Here is a 23,203-nt window from a genome sequence, read left to right on the forward strand (position 1 = left end):
GCAGGCAGCCAGCAGTTTTTTGTTTATCAACTGACACTATCACAAGAAGGGAACAACCAAAAAAGGATCACAACTGGTAGAACGCACAAAGGAAAGAAAGGTCTTTCAAGGCATTTCCACAAGTACATCGAAACTTACAAGGTTCGGTCGTCATCAAAATTTTGAAACAAGCTACACTGTAATCAATTTAATTTATCTGAGCATCCCGACTAAAGGGCGTGCGTATACAGAGTTGATTCTTCTTTACATGTTCACTAATTTCACTATCAATCAAAAGTTCTTCCCTAGTTCAACCTTTTTCACCAGCCTAATAGTGTTGTGCAGAATTGAATCCAAGATCCCAGCAACCTGAAGAATATAGAAAATGAAGTCAGTGCTAGAGAAATAATAGAAAAGGACAGTGGGGACAATGGGAAAAGAAAAAGGGCATATCACAGGGAGGTGTAAAAGGAAAAACTGAAAACCAACCGTGAAAACGCCTCCAATAATAGCACAGACATTTGTAATGAAGTGCGAAAAGGACTTCGAGTTTTCAGTTATTAAGACCTGATATGAGAAGAAAATGGTAAGGTAAAACAATGTGCAATGGTATTATACATCATTAATGAGTAGATTTTGTAAAGCAGCTGAATACCTGCATTGGTGACAGCTCAAAATGGAATTTCGCAACAGGGATATCAAGACTGTGAATCAAACTACTGTGGGCAGTGTACTCATACTCCTCAACTAGTTTATAAGATCTTGTCATCACCTCAGTTTTCACAACTTGAAGATAATGCTCAATCTGCAAATGAGGCAATGTTAGTGAATTTGTTCAATAGATCCTTCATAATGACGCGCCAAATAATTCAAAAAGACACAGTAAGGCTATGCATATGCCTTTCTTTTTGTCTGCTACCAGACAAGATATCCATACTGAAAACGCGTGAATACTGGATGTCAAATTTTCATAGCAAAGGGAGAAAATAGTTGAATGAAGGAAAAGGGAAGGACAAAATTCATGGGTGGCATCGCAAAGTTGATAGGTCATTATAGACCCTGAGTTCAATGGTAAAGATATAACTTGGTAGCGACACTGTCATTCTCCAAATTTCCTAATGCAAAACAAAATGTTACTTGCTTCTGCTGAATAGGTGGTAATTTCTTTACATGGGAGCCTCTTGCAGGTGACTACAAGTCACTTATCTTAAAAAGGAACAGGGGTCATTTGCATATTTAACTATATGGATGCAGAGCAACCGGAGTTTAGGTGGCTACATGCAAATTTTGTAAGGTTAAGGGCCAACATGCCCATAACCTAAATTTTGTCAAAAACTCCAGTGCAATATTCCTCGAAATTGGAATCAAGGGTAATAGAGAAATGGTTTACAAAAGTCAGGGTTTCTTCTGCGCAAATAGAAATTTATTGGGGGTGTCTGCATTTGACCCTTGGTAATATAAGGCCATCAAAACCACAATAGTCAAGAGGCATGCTGCAACAGAAAGAACAATGAACATGAACAAGTTTTGCAAGGAGACAAAATGATGCAAGTAATAATGGAGGAACTTACAGTGACATTTGCATTGGAATCACTGGGATTACTGATGTATGACAAGCCATTCAAGCGGTCATGGCTACCACCAAGATGTGGTAGCAGCCTTTTCATGTCACTCATTACCCGTGGAGTAATCTTTTTACCGAAAGAAAAATGGGAAATAACATGTGACATGTTCATCTGAGTAGCATCAAAAGAATGGGAAGCTGAACGAGCAGATATGATGAGATTCCCCGGAACCTGCATAATACAGAGCAATTAAAGATTACATATTTACTTAACTAGGAATGCATGTCCCTTTGTGAGTGCATGTATATATGTAGATAAGTTCTAAATCATAGCCCACCTCCATGTTTTCTTACCTTCTTAACACGCACAAAACCCTCAATTCTACACCCACCTGCTAAAGGTGCAGGTCTTTTTGAATCATCTTTCATATCTGCGGGGGGACTACCTGAAGCACTTTGTGACTGCAAAGAAATAGGTGCAACCAATTCCTCCATCGTCTGCAAGGATCAGACTTCATTCAATTTCTTATAGAAGGATGCTATTGAATCACCATTTACATTCAAGACAAATCACAATATCTTGTGACATCCTGAGAATTAAGCAAGGAAAACAATTGGAGATGCAAAATACAGTTCCAATCCACAACATTTTCTGATTTTGCAATTTTCCATGCAAATAGCACCAGCTGAAATTGGATCCTAACCTTCACTAGGCTATCAGTATCTCGGTCGCCATAATATGACTCATGATCATGGTGACCATGATCCTCCCTGTGTCCCAAGAAGAGGGGGAAACACGTAGTTAATTGAAAATCAGAAATTTAAATGACCAACAAGCTGATTCTGGAGGAAACATGCAGAATGATTTAACAATATTATGAATAAAATAGTAAGGTTATGGCTCAGACTAAATATCAAATTAAGGCATTATTGCAACTTGTACACAAATACAAACATACTCAAAAGGAATTCTGAAGCACCTGAGAAGGAATAAACTAGACAAAATGATTACTACCTTACATCACTTCCTTTGCGGAAGATGCGGATGGATGGATATCCTTGTATATGATTCCTGCACATTTGTAGAAGAGAATTAATAGAAGAAAAGATAAAGTGAGCAAAAAGCAAGAAGAGCAATACTAGGAATATAACCACAGATACAACAGTTCAAGAAAGGCATCTAGAACTTGGGATCATCAAAATTGAACTGGAACCCCATAGAAAGTGAATCTAGAAGCCTAGAAATTGCAACGGGTGTGCCAAGCCAAGATGTCAACTCTCTCATTGAAGTCAAAAGACTAATGTACTTATGATTGTCAGGTAGGATTAAGATCTGGCTGAAATCATTCACCAAAAATAAATAGAATGGTATTAGACCTGTACATTAGATTTACCTAACTAAATATAAACATAATATCGAGAAAGATATCAATATACATACAGATGAACCTAATAATGGATGCAAACTTCCAAAATATCCCTTGATCCAAAGAAGAAGAAGCATCCATGAATGGATATGGCCATGGGTTTCTCAATAAACACACAGCACATGTTTTCCTGAATAGATCTAAGTGCAGTACTATCATATTCTATCGTTAGCCTAAATATTAGTTACATATAAATTGGAGTATGCCAATAACAGTTTTTTAGTTCACTTCTTATTCAGAAACTTTCCTGAGTTCTACAATCACATTTTCGGAATTCTTGGGCCACTTCCACTTGTGGACATTCCACACAATTACTTGAAGATCCATCAATCACCAAACAGTATCTAACAACAGAACCCTAGATGCATAAAGCAATGGATCGAAAAAGAATATATAAAAGTTTCCTACAGAAATATCCTCCTCTCGTGACGTATATGGAAACAACAATTCTAGTATATGAACAAATCACAATAGAAAATGAGGATGAACAAACTGCATACCTATAGATAGGGATGTTCAGTAGCCAAATATGATAACATAACCTCCAATTATTAAGGTGAAAACAGTCTATTAAGCTAACAAAACCATTATGTAGAAAGTACCTTCTGCACAAGTCAACTTCTTCAGTGCAATCAACCTTGCCCATAAGAATACGTCCATCAATTTCTGGGTCATATCTAAAAGGCACAAACGCTAACAATGAGTTTTGATAGGGAGTATTATCATAACAATGCTAGTGATTCCATCTCAGCATAAAGTATAATTTTATTAATATTGTCTATTTCATTAACCAAATGCATGCATAGCATAAGGGACTGACCTTTCTCTTATAATTTTGGCTGCTTTCTCCCATGAAGGTTTCTGAAAAGAAAAAGAAGGGTGACGGAAGTGTTAAATGATTAGACCCATCCATCAGATTTTCATTGATTGCCAGAGTGAAAAGTTCAATCATTGGATTGGCATTGAGAATAGAAAATAAGGCAAGCCAACAAATAAAGAGTTTCAGAATACCAGGCGATTGCTCCAATAGCACCATGGTGCATAAAAGTTTACTACCAAAATAGCATGCCTGTGAAAGAAATATTATACAATACGTGAGGCAGCTATGAATTAGGAATACCACACTTGCACATATAATTCAAAAGATAACAAACAGGGATGAGAAGTAAAGTTGAAAATATGTTACAATATACTCACTGGTGCGTAATTCTATCAAAATTGCGTGCATTGAGAGTAACAGAACCTTCTCCATATTCTTCATCAGCTTCCTCATCGTGCTTTATGGCTTTAGCAATTGGTCCTGACCGAAACTCAGAGCCAGTAGGATTTAATTTTGAATCTATTGAATACTTGCGGATAGTCTTAGTTATATTCAACCTATTCTGAGGAAAAGTGGAAAACAGTTCAGTAAATAACAGACCGACTGTATTACGAGCAAAAGGATTAATTAGAGTATGAAACCAGAGAAGCCTTTTAAACAAATGAGCTGCGTATTGGATTCTTTTATGTTTTTAAATTAAAACAAGTGAGCAGACAGTAAAACAGATAAGTTAGACAAATCAAAGCAGCTATGGTGTTTCTTACATAATCAAAACATATAATCTATCCTGATTTTCTGTTCCTGCCATGCGAACAACCTAGTTGTCAAGATCACTAGTTAACTGCACGTAACAACTTATGAAGTACCTAGCCTAGTAACTGAATACTCCTGCTTCATCAGCATACCAAATCATACCCCATAAATGAAATAAGGTACAGGTAATGAAAGATACACCTTGTGCACCCCCTCCCCCATGATTCCATGAATAAGAATCTGTCTTCTTAACCGCTCCAGGAAACAACTTACCTTTCCATGCCAAACCACTTTACACCCTATTAAAAGATAGACTCTGCCACTCACTTAATAAGCATCATATTAGACAGACACCTACAAGCCCTCAAGACATACATGATTTTCATAACATAAATGGAACATGCAAACAAGCAATCTTAGAGCCACAAAGATACACTGGTAAAGGGGGGAAAACTTCCATTACATAACAGTTTTTCACCCTCCAAAACTCTTCCAATATTTATGGTGAAAATCTTAAATTGGCTGTGTCCAATACTTTAATTAAGACATTCACTCATAACAATATTGGAAACAGTCAATAAAAACTTGACCAACATAAAAGTTTCTTCATGTCATTGATTGGAATATCAAACCTAGGACTTTATCAATCTGCTGCAGAGTAAAGAAAAAATTGCTACTCCCAACACATGACGCAATCCTCGAGTCCGTCTTATACAAACTTTAGTCAAAGATTATATTCATGAACTGGTAGCCAATTACCCGTCATTCATTTTTAAAATCAGTGAAGGAAAACAAATGGAGTGCTAAAATGACAAACAGATCACTGCAAGCATTATTCATAGATCAATATCAAACCAATAAATATGACCAAAGATACTGAAAGCGTAGATGGAAAACCATAGACAGAAATCGATGAATGAAACTTACTGTTCCCAGGACATCGCTGACATCAATAGATGCAAATTCACAAGACAATGCTGGAAAGCTACAAGAGAATAGAAGAAGTAATCAGCAGAATGTAAAGGAAAATGGAAATGTAGAAGCCAATTGCAGAAATTAATTATAAAAGATAATATAAAGTACGCAGATGAGAGAAGGTTCAAAAATGGATCCTTAGAACTTTTAGAACTATGTAATCCAATGACAGAAAGCTTAACAGATACTGTGATCTAATGATTAAAAGCGGTCGATCCACCATTTCTATTGATATTGTGATGCTCAACAGACAGAAACTTATGGAATATCATTTGGTGGGGAACATTCTCTGCTCATGTCTAAGACTACAACAGGAAATATCAAGCACAACCGGAAGATATAGGACATGAATAAATCATGGGAAGGGGCAGAGGTAGAAGGCCGCATTTTCTGAGATATCTTCGGCAACTATCATAGAAATATATGGTTTCAAAAACACATGAACTATCACAAGGGAAGGACACTAGAGATTAGACGATGAGAGATCTATATAATTTGCATTGAAGATACAGAAGAAAAAGAACAGTTGTGCAGAGATTAGTGGCAAACACGTGTATTTTTCTTGTAAAGCTCAAATAAATAACAAATAATAAATTAGAGGAAAAACATTTGTGGAATGACCCTGAATACAGTCTCCACTTTGCTGAAGAACGCCTGCAGTCTTTAGACTAGCCGCCAAGAGAGTTCTCATGCATGCTAAAAGAGGAAGAAGTCATAAGCAATATTTACAATGTGAAATTCTACCTTATATTGAAATCAATCCGTAAAAAGTCCCCATCAGAACTCTTGTCAACGACAATTGATGTAGAGGTGCTCACTCTCAAATAATCATTCAGCTCCTACATATGACAGCACAATCATAAGGCAAGTATAATAGATTGCTTAATATGGCAAGAATACCAGGATAAGCATGGTATATGTGCTGAAAAAATACAGACCAAAAAATACTATTCCTTTTCTAAGTTTGCTGCATGAAAAAACATTAAACATTGGCCAATGAGGAGTAATTCCTACCATTCCAAACAAAAAGATCATGAAAAAGGCCGCTAGAATTGACAACCCAGCACCTGATAACGATGCCTCAGTCAAGTCTCTAGGAATTTTCCTGCAAAGAAGACAATAAAAATAACGAGTTTTAAGTCCAATATGCCAGAACAACCCATTTTACTGTATCTTACTTACATAGTAAATTCAGAGCACCAAGGCTTTGTGCTATTACAATCAAAGTCTTTATTGTTGAATCTAGTAGTATTAGGGGCCTGTCCTCCTTTAATCAAACCTCTGTCTAACATAATTCTTTCAAATATAAAGGAAAAAAAAAAAGAAATTCTCGTGAAACTTAATTCCCATGCTTTCATTTTCATGTCCTCCTTAAGAATAAGTAAGATTTAACTAGATTACCAAAGTTTTTCAGCTTATATGAGCCTCCATTAGCTCAAAATTACAATCATGACTGGACAAGTAATCTTCTCAATCATAACTTACAAGCTTACACCTCTAAGTTCCCCAAATTGACTTCCACTTTAAATGCATCCAGTCCAACAATCTAACAACTGTGATCTTATGCAGAAGATGCATTATATCCTACTAATCTCATTGTTGCTCCAATTGATAGCACATCACAGTTGATCTTACAAAAAGCTAGGGTGGTAAATGTTGATCCTACTCGGACAAAGCAACCAAGATAGTCAAATTTCCTACAAGGAAGGATAACCAGTAAGCCGACCGACATGGAAATATAAAATACTAACTATCATGTGAGTGGCCAACCCAACGCCCTTCATCACTACAGACTCACCTCAATGCCACCAAAAGTACAACGCATCAGAGAGAAAGCTATCAGTTTACACAGATGTACTTAGAACTGATGTGAATATCTCATGAAGCCATTTGTCTTAAGTATTGAAAATTATTTTTAAGTAGGGTCCACCAGCTCTAGACGTTACTAATGCAGTCAAGGACAAAATATCCCAGGAATTGATGATGAAAAGGATAAGAATTCACACGAATGTTCCGGGCGAAGAAGACGAAGCGGCAGCACTATGAACACATTCATAAAGCTGACAAGCTGCAACAGATAAAATTGCGGACAGCAACAAGATCAGAATATGGCATTCTAGATAGAACCCAGGGCCTTGGCAGAATATACAAGAATTGTTACTCAAAACACAAGAACAAACATGTCGCACTTTCTAACAGAATGCGACTTTAGGAAGTAACCTTTCGATCAGCACAATCAATCTGGGGCGTCCAATCGAGGGCTTAATTGAAATGGGGAAGGAATTGGGGATTTTAGCTGCGACTGACGTCGTTTTGGAGGGAATGGGGCAAGATCAATTTACGGGTGAATTTGGGGATTTCGCCTCTGAGTTTAATGCTGAGAAGAGAGCGAAAACTGGACACGGGGAGCGAGAGGATGGGGCATAGCTGGCGAACTAAAGCTGCTACCCGATAGCTTTTTGTTGAGGGAAAATTGTATACAATGGCAGCTGGGAAAGAAGAAAAAGACAACTACATTTCCTATTTTGGGTTTACTTTTTGATTTCTGCCTTCTTTGTCAATTGCATTGTAAACCTTGTGAAAGGGGGTGAAGGCAAAGGAAAAACACATTATTATGAAATTATTTAAGTCCCACTTTCCCTCATCTCTCTTTCTTCGTCTTCTCTTTCCCATCCCTTTCTGTTCTTATTTCTGCAATTTACGTGTTGAATGTTACAAAACAGTGGTTGAGATCTACTACTGAACCAACGAAAGGTGCATGTTGGCTGCATTGGCTCGTGGCCCTGAATATATTCTACCCATTTTCAGATCAATATATTCTGTCCATAATCCTTTGCGCCGAAGCATATCACCGTTACAAGGTTGTGCTCGTTCTCGTACCAGCTCCACCAATACAATCATATTTTCTCAGCAGAAACGCAATTGACCTAGTTTTGCCGACGAATAACCAAAAATAAACGCGAAATAAAACTTGACCCTGATGCACATATTTCACAGCATCATTCACACAAACAACACGTAAAAAATAACTTCGACACTCGAAGTAAAGCATGTCATGGTCAAAATGCACGGAGAAAAAGTAGGAAAACTACGAAAATAAAATATCGATTGCCAGCAAGTTCCACATCATAAATTGATCTGATTAAATTAGAGATTCGTAATTCAACAAGTCTATGAAATGCGAGCACAAAACTTTCCAACAAATTCGCAGTAAAATCTGGACTACTCAACCCGAAATAGGACCTCACCTGTAAAAATCCACGGATTTGATTTTACTAGTGGAAACCATGGTTAACCAATCGTCAAATCAAAGAGGAAATGAAGAAAAAGGAGCCTAAAAACTCTCCGAGAGAATCGAAATTAGCAGATCTGCGAGGAGGGATTGATATACAGCTGCATAAGATTTTTGAAGCGAAAGCAAACGCATTCGCTTTCGTCTCGATGGGATTAGCGCATACAGCTGTGTGCAGTGTGTGACTGTGTGCAGGAGTTTTAAGCGGGGGATTATTATTAATTATTAATTATTAATTATTTATATTTACTGACTCAAGCAGTCAAAATGAAGGTGATTCTGAAATTAATGCCGAAAATTAGAAATTAGATTGGGTGTGTGCTCGTGCAGCGTAAAAAGCCTGGGAATGTCAACTTAGATTTGTGGAGCCCCACTTCATGTCAATTATTAATTTTAAATTTTAAACTAGTTGTATAAATAAAAATTAATATTGAACAAATAAAATATATGAAAAAAAATAAAGAAATTTATAGCAATCAAATCAATACAAGATTTTCGGTAGATTTTTTCTTTTACTGTCGTCGTCCTAATTCTTCTCTTTTTTGTCTGAGTAAAACAGTTATTTGCATTCGGTCTTTCTCTTTATCTTTTAATTGAATCAATTTATTTTATTAAGGGATAATTACATTATTTTATTCTGAAATTTGATATAATTATATATAATTTTTTAAAAAATTACATCTAGCACTCTCAATGTTTGCTTCCATCTAATAAATCAGTCTCTCCATATTGATCGACGGAGAAACTTATTAGTTAGACGGAAGCAAATTTCATGGGCGCTAGATGTAATTTCTTAAATTACAAGAAGCTTATGGATAATTATACTAAAACTCATAAAATTGAAGTATAATATCCCTTTTATTAAATATACTTGAAGAAATTAGTAAAAATACTGATTAACAACACTAGTAAACACACTTGACCTCTAATTAATACGAGGTCAAATAATTAGAGCTCTTGAGAAATCTGTACTCAAACGGGCTACTAAAATTACATCATTCACAACTCTAAACCCACCAGCACCTTTATGAGCTATAGCAGGATAGTTTTATATTATTTATTAAATGTGAGGGGTTATTAATAATTATTCAGTAGTGTGTGGCACATCAAATTTTATATGTAATTAATTTAAAATATTAAAATATAATTATTATATTTTCAAATTATATATTTAGTTAAAAAAATATTAAAAAGATAGAAATTATGAGTAGTTATTTGTAGGGGGAAAAAAGTGAAAAACATGAGAAAAAAGGAAAAAAACAAAAACAACTGCTGAAACAATTATACAAATAAAAAATAGCAAATCAAAAAAGAAAGAAACTCCAAAGAGGTGTCCTTTCTTGTCAATGAAGCTTAACTCAGTCGATAAAAGTTGAGACCCTATGATCTTAGAGGTCATGAGTTCTAACCCCATTTTATGCACGTGATGTTGTGTCTACTAAATAGTAGGTGTGTGTAGTTCTTACTGAATAATATGTGTTAATTCTACTGTAATAGTAGGTTTTTATTAAATTTTATTTATATGATATTATTGATTAGAGTATGATTATTGAAATGATTGGTACTCGACAAACATGATTACAATTAATTTATTTTAATTAATAATAGTTCATTCACTTTTATTTTAAAAAAAAAAGGGTATTCTCCCTTAATAATATAATATAGTATAGATTGTCAAAATTTTTGGTGTAAATTAAAACTTTCTCTTTAAGTATAGCCAGAGCAAGAAAAAATTTATATTAATTTTAATTTAAATATAATTGATAATAATTGTTTAATATAATTTTAGTCCACAATAAATAAAATTGTAGCTAATAATATTTTTTTTTCTCTAGCGAATGAGATATTAAACTCAACGCATCAAATTAATGAATTTATGTATATATCAGCCCAAATGGAAGCCCAGGATGAGCATAACACCTTGATCTAAGCCCAATTAGGGCCCAACATGCTCGACATATAGCTTACGTTACTGCGTGATAACTGCCTACGTGGCAAGTCAATCCATGGGGACAAAGTTAGGCCGATTGAGATGACGACGACGCCGTTTAGTGTGCGCCTTGTTTTGAGAGTTCCAGTAATTTAACAGCAGCAAGCAAGCAGCACTTCAACAAAAGTGAAAGCACAGGGAAAAAATGGCAATTCGCTCGCTGCTCGGAGCGTTTCGGAAGCGTTCATTTGTCACTCGTGCAGTCTCTTGCTATCGATCTGTAAGTCAACTTTACTCTCTAATTCCTGAAAGAAAATGTTTTACATGCAGAAATCATGATGTTGTTCCATGTTGCATCTTTTTTCTTTTTTTTTTCATTTTGTTTTTTGTTTTTGGTTGATTTGAGTGGGAATTGCTGGTCGAATGTGATCACTTAACAATCTGTGGGATGCTTATTTCGGATTACTTGGAGATGATGTTGCTCGCGGCTTAATTTGGTCAGTTAAGCACGAATGGATGTGCGTGTTTGGTTTTTATGATTTTAATTTTTTAGTTGCTAATAACTAGTTTGTTGGAGGACGAGAGTTGAATGCACATGAGCGAATGAACTAAAAAGTGGACAGATTTTTGGGCATGAATGGATGTGGTATTAGTATGCGTGCGGATGGAAAAACATCTCATGGATATTGTTTTCCGTGTTTACATAGCTCAGCACACTGATTTTGGCTGAACATGAGAGGGGCGTTCTTAAAGCTTCATCGTTGAGTGCAGTGGAGGCCGCTAAATGTTTGGGTGAGAACAATTCAATATCTTTATTGCTTGCTGGTACAGGTCCATCCTTACAAGAAGCTGCTGCTCATGCTGCTTCATGCCATCCTTCTATTTCTCAGGTATGCCCAAAATTGGTTTTTGATGTTTCTTTTTGTTACCCTTGGCTCAGAGTTATCTTTGGTTTGCTTTATCTATTTACTAGGGTTGGATGCTAGAGGTATGATCAGTTTGGACTTTGGATATGAGGGGCTTATCATAAAATGTTTAAAGAAATTTGTGATGTTCATTAGTTTCAGTTCATGGAAGCAAAGCTTTTGGGAATACAGTGTTGTAAACTAGGAAAATGTACCTTCTCATGTGATAGATAACCATATAATACAAAATTGTATTCTGCTCTTGTCCTGGTAAATGGAACCCTGCAACAACTTAACCTTGTAAAGTTTTTTTGATGCATAAAAGAGGGGGCACTCCTACTTTTTGAAAGAGAAGTAGTTTGGCTGACAAATTAGGAGACAATAGTACTTCAAGTGCTGCAAATTTGTAAGACATTGTAATTTTTATTTTTTACTTGGTTTGGAGTTGGAACCCAGAAAAATTACACCGAGCAAAAAACACATTTGCAGCATGTGATCTGCAGTTTCTCTAGGAAATCAAGCTGTCTTACTCTTTTTAGATAATTTTCTCGGATGTTTGTTATACAGGTCCTCCTTGCTGAATCAGACAAGTTTGCATATCCTCTAGCTGAAGCATGGGCGAAACTAGTGCATGTGGTGCAACAGAAGGGCAGCTACTCTCACATAATTGCTGGATCAGGTTCTTTTGGAAAAAATATTCTACCTCGAGCAGCAGCAATTCTGGATGTTTCTCCCATCACTGACGTCACTGAGATCAATGGGTCTAATCTTTTTGTCAGGTAACTTATAGTGGTCTGCCTATTGTGACGTTATCCTTGTAGCTCATTGGCAAATTGCTTCTTACAAAGCAAGCAACATCTTATGTTATCAGCAAATATTTGATTGTCTTTTGCTTACTAATTCTTTCATATGTCAGGCCAATATATGCTGGCAATGCTCTTAGTACTGTCCGATACACTGGTTCAGCCCCTTGCATGCTGACCATTAGGTCCACCTCATTTCCTTTGGGGGCCACGCCAGCTCCTTCAGTGTCTAATGCTGCATCAGTTGATAAGGTTGATCTTTCAACCCTCAGTGAAGGTCTGTCACATATCCTCTGTACAAGCCTATTCTCGCTTTTGTCAACTTTTCCTGAACATGCAGAACAAATAGAATGGGTGAATTGGTTTTCTACTCTGCTGTGGTTGGTGTGTTTGGCCAAATTATATATTTTTATCATTTTAGAGACTCTGAACATGAAAATAATTCACTGTGTTCAGATGATGCAATTGGAAAATCAAAGTATATAAGCCTTTCCTCGCAAGATACAGATCGGCCAGATCTTGGAAATGCACGAATTGTGGTCACTGGAGGACGAGCTCTAAAAAGTGCTGAGAATTTCAAACTGATAGAGAAGCTTGCTGAGAAACTTGGCGCTGCAGGTCTTATATAGGTCACTGTGCTTCTGTAGGGCATACTTATCTTTCTTCCAAGAAAAATTTCATTGAATGCACCAATTTTCTGCTAGATTGGCTTAAAACTCTTTGGCCTCCTCCTCCACCCTCCACCCCATCTCTCCTGTGTATCTGAAAACTACTTTGTTTTACATTGCAACTTTGCTAACGCCTTATATCTTACAGTTGGAGCCACTCGTGCTGCCGTTGATGCGGGATTTGTTCCAAACGAACTTCAGGTAAAGCATGAATTTTTGCGGATTTGTGGTAATTTTATTACAGAAATGCACTCTTAGGTAATCATCTTTGCACATTTTTACTCATATCTAATGCTCCAATATAGCCTTCATTAAGAATTCGTCGCTGCAAAAATAGCTTGATACTTTTTTCCCCTATTGTCTTTGCTTTGAGTCCATCATAATTTGTGGTGTTTTATTTCAAGATATAATGTATGTAGTATCTCAAACTTGATGCTGTCGTAAACCATCCAATCGAGAGCGTAAAACTGAAAAAAGAAAACTGTCTCAAATGCTTTACCATGCAGTTTGGATGGTTGTAAACTTGTGATCAGTTTATAAATCTGTTTTAGCTGATGCAGCTTTATTCTTCTACCAGGTTGGTCAGACTGGGAAAATTGTTGCTCCTGAATTATACATGGCATTTGGTGTTTCTGGAGCTATTCAGCATATAGCAGGCATGAGAGATTCTAAGGTCATTGTTGCTGTAAATAAAGATGCTGATGCCCCAATTTTCCAGGTCCTGGTCAAGCTGTCTCCTCTTTTCTCTATTTCTTCCCTTACCTCTCTTATCCACCACGAGCACAAGCAGCCATATAAGTAAAAAAAATTCAATACTATACAATGAGCTGTTTATACACTGATCAACAGCTAATTACATAGAGCTACTCTAGGTTTAAGGTTTACTTTTTTCCCAATGTATTTGACAAAGATGCTTTAAGATAAATTATTTAGATCCATTTATGAAAAGGAAAGAAAGGAAATAGAACGACCAAAATATGGTATCATAAAATCTTGTAAAATGATATATCACTATGGCTTTCATATTCAGTATCAAGAATATTTAAGAAATTTCATTCTTGAATACCATAACTGTATGCTTTATCTCTTGCCTGCATTTAAACCTTTAATTGATAGAGAATTCCCATGTATAGACACTAGCTGCGCACAAACTCATGATAATCATCCTGTCTGTTGTGTGTCCTTAATATTTCTTTACAATGACAGGTGTATTCCGACACTAACTCTATGGAATAATGCTACTGCATATGCTATGTTCACTTACTTAAGATATTGCCTGAACTGCAGGTTGCCGATTATGGACTTGTAGGTGACCTTTTTGAGATCATACCAGAACTGTTAGAGAAACTTCCCGAGAAGAAGTAGATAGATGTGTAATTTCAGCTAACCGATTGTGAAACAGTCGAAAGTTTAATAAAAATAATTCATTATGCTGGTTATTCTCTCTCAGCATACCTCACTGTTTGTCTGTGTTACTTTCTACAGTTTGAATTGGTCTTTTTGTCAAAACCAATGGCAATACATACAGGCCATGGGGAGGATATATATACCCACTCATTTAACTTGAACTTGTTTCTCTTAGCAGCCTCTGTCGGTGAGCGTGCCTTCCGAATTTTAGGTTCTGCATAAAAATTAACGAGTCAAGTTCATGTCAGATTCCAAATTTATACACATCCCTGCTCCTGCCCGGCATTTTCTGAAGTCTAAAAAGAATTTCTGAAATGGTACATATTGATGGGAGCATCTGATATATGTTCTTGATCAAGTTGCACAAGAATAATGTGATTAGTTGGCTGCTGGTAGTTCATGAGAGCAAGAATAAGCATCCAGGCCTCTCCTCGGAAATAAATTTCTGTTGAGCCTTCAAGATGATGAGCTGTACATATGATTAGTATGGTTCAAGTTGTAGAACTAGTTCACCAACATATAACTCGTCCTAAGTTCATTGCATGCATATGTTTTCTCAATCGTTGTGCATTACATATAAACTAACATGGCTTTAGGATACTGTGAAAGGGTGCATTTGGTTATTGTTGGGGAAACTGCTTTTTGGGTTTCTGTTGTCAAAATGCAATTTTATATTAGACCAACATCATCTTCAACGGCTTTGCTTCTTTAGTGAGGTATATATAAGGAAGAATATGTTCTCTCTTCTATAAACAAAAGAAGGTACGTATTTAAATGTTATTCTGAATAGTATTTGGGAAGGAGTAATTTGTTTAGCATATCCTCAGAGGAAAAATCTCAAGTTCAAAGAATTTGGGAATAAACTATACAGACTCTCATTTATTTTTCAATGAAAATTGAATAGTCATCCACATAAAATAATTAATGCTGACGCCACAGCCTGCGGGACTGATGAGCAAATGGATAGGATTTCGACCTTTCCATTTGATCAGTATTTATATTTCGTTTACTAAAATCAGTTAATAGAGCCCTAAAAAATAATTAAAAATATTGACCATTTGATATTGGGCTAATTACATTTTACATTCCCTCTAAATATACAAAATTATGTTTTTTCTAAATTACACCCGCACCCCATTTGAGGATTTTTCTTTTACAATTATGCCCCTTTTATTGGCATTTGAATAAAAATTATTGACATCAGTAAAAGAATTTAAATAAAATTTATAGTTTTATATCCCATTCAGTATAAATTATTGCTGAAATATTTTAATAATATTTTTATACTTGTAAAATAATAAATGTAATATATATAAATCAAAGAGATTTAATTGAAATAAAAACACCCATTTTGAATTATATCCACTGCAATTAAAAAGTAGTTGTTGATGAATGAAAAAAATAGTCGATTTTTATGCTTTTATTACTTTTAAAATGTATAAGGTGAAGTTAACATCATTGTTGAATTTATGTCTTTTTTAATGCATGCTTTATTCAAGTACTTCATCTAATGTTGTAGAATTGAAACCTAGAAGAGAAGAATGTTTGTGAAACCAATGTGCCCAAAAAAAAAAAAAAAAAAAAAGCCAAGTGCCATGATATCTAAAATGATAACAAATTTGAAAAAAGTATTTTATTCTTATATCTATTTATCGATAGGTTTTTGAGTCGAAAGTATAATATTATATTTTTAAAGAAAGTCTTAAGTATATGCTTAATCTATTTGTATCTTAAATTAGTCAGCCACGAAAATTTGAATGTCAACCTTACTATTATTAAAGGTCAAATGCTTTATATTTACTTTATGTAAATATATAAATATATTAATAAGAAGAAGTGTGTAAACAGTTGATGGGTAGGCACATACACAAACATAGAACATCCCACTGTCCAAATCAGCACTGCCTATGTCGCTTCCGTCAGGGTAATCTCTTCTGCAATTGCCAAAAAAGTATACATGTTGATGCTGATGTTTTTGTGTTTATCACCACAAACTAGAAGGGGACAAATAGTTCATTTGTGGGGATACACTCTTTCTTACTTTACATTCACTCAACTCCTTTATCTGGATTATGATTATATTAATTTTTTAATAAATTAAATTACATATTAATATTTGATTAATTTGTTGTTATAATTAAGAATAATAAAATAAATTCACATAAGTGTAACAAATATGCATATATTTGATACCATAATTTTAATTTTAAGAAAATATTGAATAATTTTTTAATTTTAATCAACATTATGATCAGAACAGATTATAGACATAATAAATGGATTATAAGAACATTTAAATATTATTCACCAACACAACTCTCGATTGTCTTGATTAGTGGAGAAAGTCGATTGAACGTACAACTTTTTGATAGAAAGTGGTCTATGTGTTAATATATACGTTAACCTCAGTTTAAGCGAAATGTAATAACTTTTAGAGCTTTATAAATGATCTTGGCTAATTAATAATGATACTTATTTATTTTTTAATTAATTAAGCAACAACATGGATTGAGGTAGCAAAGTGCATTGATCATATTATTTTAGCTGCTTCCCATTAACTAATTATTTGCTTGAAATTATCTAATTACTACTACTGGTGAACTTGTTTTCTGCAAATGAAAGACTATTTAAGACATGATTATCATGAAGAAACACACACACACACACACACACACTTATATATATATATATATGCTGCAGCAAACTCCAAGATTGATATATAAATATAGACATAATCAAAAATGGTTTTAGGGCAAAAAAAAGTTGGTTATGATTGTATACAATATTAATGTGGGAATGAAGATCACTAGAGTTTTGGACATCACCAAAATAACTATTACAACAGAGAGAGAGAGAGAGTGTAATTGATTAAGGAGTAGAGGTCGTCCTTTTCTTGAAGTCTGCGTAATTAGCAGCAGCATGAGCATGAGCATGAGCATCCCTTTCAACTGCAAAAACTCCTCCTCCAGAACCCTTGGCAAAACTATTTCTTTTCAACTGAACAACAACAACAACATAAACGCATCATCATGATCAGAACAACAGTCACATAATTAATTACTGAGAATATCATGTGTGTGTGTGTGTTGAAGAACATGATATATACCTCGGAAACATATTCCACAATCTTGCCCTTTCCTTTCTGGTTCATCATAAACTGATCATTCATGTAAGAAGAAACCTGCTGATGATTCATAAAGAAAAGAAATATAAAAAGATGAGGAGGTAGAGTTTGGATGAATATTGAATATGAATTGATGAGGTGATGATGACCTTGGGGCTATTTACAGGAGAACTAGCAGTGTCCTCTAAGTCAAAATCCATGTTAGGTGCAGGAATGACTTTAGTCTTCTGCTTCTTGAAACTACTTTGCTTACACAAATGATGATGATGATGATGATGAGCAGTCTTATTATTGGGTGAATTAGAAAACCCTAATGACCCCATCTCCACATGAGATGCTCTCCTATTGATCTTCTTGACCACAGCAGAAGAAGCAGCATCTGAAACAAGAGAAGGGGTCGCCGTGGATTCATCAATGTCAGAACCAGCATCACACATGAAACCCTCAATGTAGAAAGTCCAGCTGCTCTCCTCACCCTCCACACCACATTCTTCTTCTGCCATTCTTAATAATTGCGTATACCTACCTGCCTAGCTAATTATTATGTGATGGAGCACAGATATCTATATCTATATATGTATATATATATAGAGAGAGAGAGAGAAGATCTTTATTCACTTGGGAGGCAACAGAAGAATATGAATATATGATGAACATGATGATTGATAAGTGTGTGTTTGAGGGGGGAATCTGGAGGACTAGTGAATGTGGGCCATTTGAACGAAGTTGAGGATGGGAGGAGGGTAGGTGAATTGACCAACTGTTTTGTTTTTTGAATATTTGAGGTTTAGTGGAGGGGGATTAATTAGAATATGATTAGAATGGGATTTGCCAAATCTTGTTTTCTTCATTAATAAATTAATTAATGTATACGAGGAATTATAGGAGAGTGAGTGCGAGCTGTTCTAATTGTTTCTTTCATCACCAACTTACTTTAATTGCCGCCCCCTCTCAATATTCTTTGCCCAAAGACTTCATTCATTCACCTATTATCTATACCTTATTCATTCACAACATTAATTATTATTTTCTTTGTTTGATACACTTTTTACTAATTTTGATGTCTACTCAATTATACCCATACCAATTTTTAAAAAAATTCTAAAATCAACGGTTATTACTATGTGAGAACAAAGATTAACATTCTGATATTCAAGTTAGTAACAATTAATTACTCAAAAAGTGTAAAAGACAACTTGGGTTAAAGTGAGAATAATGATGAAATATGGTATGGAATTGATATATAATCGTGTGGAGTGCAAAATACAAGTTTAGAATAGCTTGAAAACGAGTGAGAGTTGAGAGAATAAGTGAAAGTTTGAGAGTGAAGATTGACATTACCAAATGACTGCATAGAGCCTCTATTTATAGGTGCGTACAGAGCACAATTAATACGAGAGTTTGTTGTAAAGAGACATATACCATTTGAAAACTCTTTGAATCAGCTAACTAATTAGCTGAAAATCCATGCACGATTTGGACTTGAATTGACTGATGTAACTAGATTGACTAATTATGTCTTGCCAAATCTACCTGAAAATCTGATAATTGTTTACCTGTAAATTATCAACTTATTTGTCATTAATCTACTAGGAGCCACCAAGTGATATTTTAGGATGACGCGTCTTAATGTATTGACAAGTAATATGATGTGTCCACCTAGTTGTATGATAGTGTGTCCGATTTGAATGAACTCGATTCTTGGACCCATAAGATGGGCCAGCTGAACTTCCAACGCACTAGGCTGATGTCCCTTGCTTGTGGTCTTATAAAAAACCTTAGAGGACATCAACTTTAATAATAATGTGATGGGTAAAACCCACTTTATGTGCAAAATATTTTGAGGTTTTATAACGAATAATTTTTACCCTTTAAAAATGCCCTTCTTATTAAACCCCTATCAACTTGAAATTTCCGAACAAGAGAAGTATAAATATAGTTTATCTCACCAATTATCCAATCTCTTTCTTTATTTTTTTTAAACAAGAAAAAATTTATACTTGGGCACTCTCTAATTTTATTTGATATTTACATTTCTCTTCCTATTTTACTTTATCCAAAAAATTTAAAAATTAAATGGCCGTTGAAGACATAAAAACGTGATGGAATGAATAAAATGGAATAAGTGATGGTATTGACTTATAGCTAAAATAATATATATATATATAGCTTATAACAAATTAATTAACCACATATTTTTGCTGTTGACTAAAACCATTAAATCCTCCTTAATTAGCAGAGCTGACATTCATACCCTTCAACTTATTTTTTTATTTGTGGCAATCATTAAAAGTCTACTATATATCTTTTAATTTGTTAGTTAATTATCTTAATTTGTTGTGCACAAACCTAAATCAGTACACGAACAATAATAATAATTGACATTGCCAAGAACCTAACAATTGATAGTGAAATTGACATTAACACGTCTTTTTTTTATTAAAAAAATCATATTCTATAATCTCCGAATTAGTAATAATCTTGCATTAAGAGTGTCATTATATATGCAGGACGACCACTTAGTTGCCTATTATACGAGAGACGGAATGTCAAGGGTTGCCTCCACCCTATATATGCCTGATTCTTGACATAGTACATGGCCGTTGGACAATCCCAATAGATGGCTCGTCAATTTTTATTAATCGATATTACGTACACTAGATTGTACGAAGGGGGTTTTTCGTCTTTTTTTTTTAACTAATCACACAACTATTATCAAAGTAGATCAAATGTCTATATATAATGGGATTCAAATTTATGATATTATGATCATGAGTTTCAATTTCGTCAACTAAGCTGATGCTAACAATAATATCAATTCATTAGGGTGGAAAAGTAGCTAAAAGAACTATATGTCTATCTGGGGTTTCAATAACACGAGTAAGGCATGCCTCGACCTCCTAATTATTTCAGAAAAGACAGAGTTTCCGTAACCCACAATTTTGGGTGTGTGTTGTTGTCTACCTTGGTGAATTAAACAGTGTCATTTAACGAAAATTGCAAAAACACGAGGCTGGCCAAGTAAACCTCTTGCAGGGCAAAATGGGAACACGCTAATTGCTTGTAATTATTACAATTCAAAATTTCATTCCAAGCCTTTAATTATATTATAACCAGACATAAATTTATTGGTATAGCAAATTATGACCCAAAAATCTATGGACTAAAATATTCTGTTCTTGGTGGGACAAATATGAAGTAGTTTTTATTTTTTGGAATCCATTATATGTATATCATAAATTTTAATATTAATAATTAATTTATATCGATTATTAATATTAAATATGTACATCGACTCTTAAAATATATTAACATTCACGTATTGATGGAATTCAAATTCATAATATTTTGATTATGGGGGCGTTGTTTACGTAAGTAATTGTGAGCCACAAAAAATGTGGTATTTTTATAGTTGCAAAAGAGGCAACTCAGCAATCAATGTTCACGTACATGACATATATGTCACTTAATTTCCATTTTACTGTTAAAGTTTCAACTGCAAGGACAATGGAATACGATGTTCACCCACAACCTTGTTCCCACCAAATTGTGTTGTGGTTCATCCCTATCGACCCACTTTTCTCATGGCTTTTTTTTCTTTTTTTTTTTTTTTTTTTGGTTTTTCCAACATGGGGTTGGGGAGATGAGGGAAAAGCATGATTTCTTCATCTTTAATTGAATGTTTCTTGTTGGTATCTAAGCTCAATGACAAATTCTTGCCCAAGTTTAGGTTGTTCCAATTTATGATAGGAACCGGCCGATGAGATCTTGTCTTAATGGTAAAATTGATAGTTTCAAAATTATTTATGTAATAAAAACATAAGTATTTCATTTTGGTCGTCTCAAACTTCTAATATATTATGATCTATGACAAACAGACGTAATTATACCTATTTTGTTATATATTATGATTCTCATTGAAGCCTAAAATAGGCACGTACCTATAAATGAGTATATATATATATATGTTGCTCATCAATGAATGGTCGATTTTCTGCTAACACGTAATTAAGGGGTTTATTATATTAGTTAATAATTTTCTCACAAAAAATAAATAAGTATAAGTGTAAATGCATTTTAATTTCTTTTTATTTTATATGTTGATGAATTTGGATAATGAAATTTAAAAATGTAGTAATTAAATAAAGTTATTAATGATGATGATAACAATTAGCCGGCAATTTCACCTTTTGTTTCTTTAATTAAAAAAGAAAAGAAAAGATGGGAATGATTTGGAAGAAAACATGGAGGAAGTGATGTTATAAAGCCTGACATGAATACTGCAAGAGTCAAACCTATTTATTTATTATTTCTTTCCGGAATTTAGGTATACATACATACACACACATATATATATATATGCTACTTTCCACTTTAATTTCATCAAATTAATTGAGCTGCTTCTTTTTATTATTATTATTAATTTTTTGAAAAAAATAAGGATTGCCATTTTTCTATGTTAGATTCTTTTCTTAAAAAATAATGTTCAACAATTATTAATTAAAAAAACATAATTTTAAGTGAAATTGATTAATTTCATTATTAAAAATTTCAATCGTCTAAAGTATGAGAGTCGTAGTTTAATTATGAGAGGTGGTTTAGTCCACTTTGTATTTTTGATGGGATTAGGAGGCTCCAATAATTGTTCTGCTCCCTCCAATAATTGCGCTTAAAAATATATAGTTACCATCGATTGACTTATTACTAATTTATTGCAAGTTAAATAAATCTTTTATGACCAAATTATCCTCATATATTTTCACGCATTAATGCATGTGAAGAGATATATCTTCACTGTTATAAGAATAATTTAGTTCTGAAAAAATTATTTGACCTGCTATAAGATCCATTAAAGATAAATGTCACTTTTTATTCAGTTTTTTTTGTTAATATCAACAAATTTAGTGAATTTTCACTAACGAAAAGACTTATTTATTTGACAGAAGCAAACATCATGATTGCTAAATATAATTTTGCAAACCATAGAAAATTTACGTCTAATTGCATCAAATCTTAAGAGAAGGGAGTAAAATTGTCATAAAATAATAATAATAACAAAAAGATAATATAACCGAAAGAAAAAAGATAAGATGACATGGGTGGGATGATGTGGCAATCAGACACGTGTGGTTTCAAAAAGTTTGTCTGCTGCGTGCACATGGCACCACGTGCAGATGTACGGTCGGCCGCGTTCTTGTTCTTGTATTTGGTATGGGGCTGATCGCCGCCCGCCATACCATAGTTCAATAATTAAATTTTTATTATTCATATATAAAAAACTAAAATTAAAATTACGACATAAAAAAATTGAAGGCATCAAAAGAACAATCTATAATTATAACAAGGTACAAATCAACCAAAAGTATTGGACACAGTCCATTTTGACATAACAGTGCTAGCTTATTTGATGGATTCTTGATCTTGTATTTGTTGTGATGTACGAGAATTAATCGAACCAAAATGTACAATACTTCGTATTTTCGTATTGTAACAAGATTGATGCAATTCTATTTCTTTGTTAGAAAAAAAGTTTTCTTTTGATGTAGTTTTGTAAAT

The 23,203-nt window shown here is 34.1% G+C and overlaps 3 protein-coding genes across 4 annotated transcripts; 1 reads left to right on the forward strand and 2 right to left on the reverse strand.

Moving 5' to 3' along the window:
* Positions 1-91: 91 nt before the first annotated feature.
* PDIL5-4 (PDI-like 5-4) lies at positions 92-9,003 on the reverse strand. Its single transcript, XM_011097044.3, has 15 exons — positions 8,767-9,003; positions 6,533-6,623; positions 6,263-6,357; positions 5,471-5,528; positions 4,168-4,352; positions 3,982-4,039; positions 3,791-3,831; positions 3,573-3,647; positions 2,559-2,615; positions 2,248-2,314; positions 1,898-2,041; positions 1,551-1,775; positions 635-784; positions 469-546; positions 92-348 (listed from the first exon to the last, which is right to left on the reverse strand). The coding sequence occupies exons 1-15, from the start codon at positions 8,805-8,807 to the stop codon at positions 271-273; spliced, it is 1,443 nt and encodes a 480-aa protein (XP_011095346.1). The 5' UTR covers positions 8,808-9,003; the 3' UTR covers positions 92-270.
* Positions 9,004-10,860: 1,857 nt separating this feature from the next.
* ETFALPHA (electron transfer flavoprotein alpha) lies at positions 10,861-14,575 on the forward strand. Its single transcript, XM_011097045.3, has 8 exons — positions 10,861-11,020; positions 11,448-11,630; positions 12,213-12,424; positions 12,562-12,725; positions 12,905-13,066; positions 13,265-13,317; positions 13,694-13,834; positions 14,404-14,575. The coding sequence occupies exons 1-8, from the start codon at positions 10,946-10,948 to the stop codon at positions 14,479-14,481; spliced, it is 1,068 nt and encodes a 355-aa protein (XP_011095347.1). The 5' UTR covers positions 10,861-10,945; the 3' UTR covers positions 14,482-14,575.
* A 2,693-nt stretch (positions 14,576-17,268) lies between these two features.
* LOC105174834 (Serine/Threonine-kinase) lies at positions 17,269-18,357 on the reverse strand. Of its 2 annotated transcripts, none has more exons than XM_011097046.3 (3): positions 17,797-18,357; positions 17,630-17,707; positions 17,269-17,520 (listed from the first exon to the last, which is right to left on the reverse strand). In XM_011097046.3, the coding sequence occupies exons 1-3, from the start codon at positions 18,148-18,150 to the stop codon at positions 17,392-17,394; spliced, it is 561 nt and encodes a 186-aa protein (XP_011095348.2). In that variant the 5' UTR covers positions 18,151-18,357; the 3' UTR covers positions 17,269-17,391. The 2 variants fall into 2 exon arrangements, with proteins under 2 accessions (XP_011095348.2, XP_011095349.2); XM_011097047.3 differs by having other exon boundaries at positions 17,630-17,704; positions 17,797-18,353.
* Positions 18,358-23,203: the final 4,846 nt, after the last annotated feature.

Source organism: Sesamum indicum, linkage group LG12 (assembly GCF_026168435.1).
Source record: "Sesamum indicum cultivar Baizhima isolate 11 linkage group LG12, ASM2616843v1, whole genome shotgun sequence".
Lineage (NCBI taxonomy): Eukaryota > Viridiplantae > Streptophyta > Magnoliopsida > Lamiales > Pedaliaceae > Sesamum > Sesamum indicum.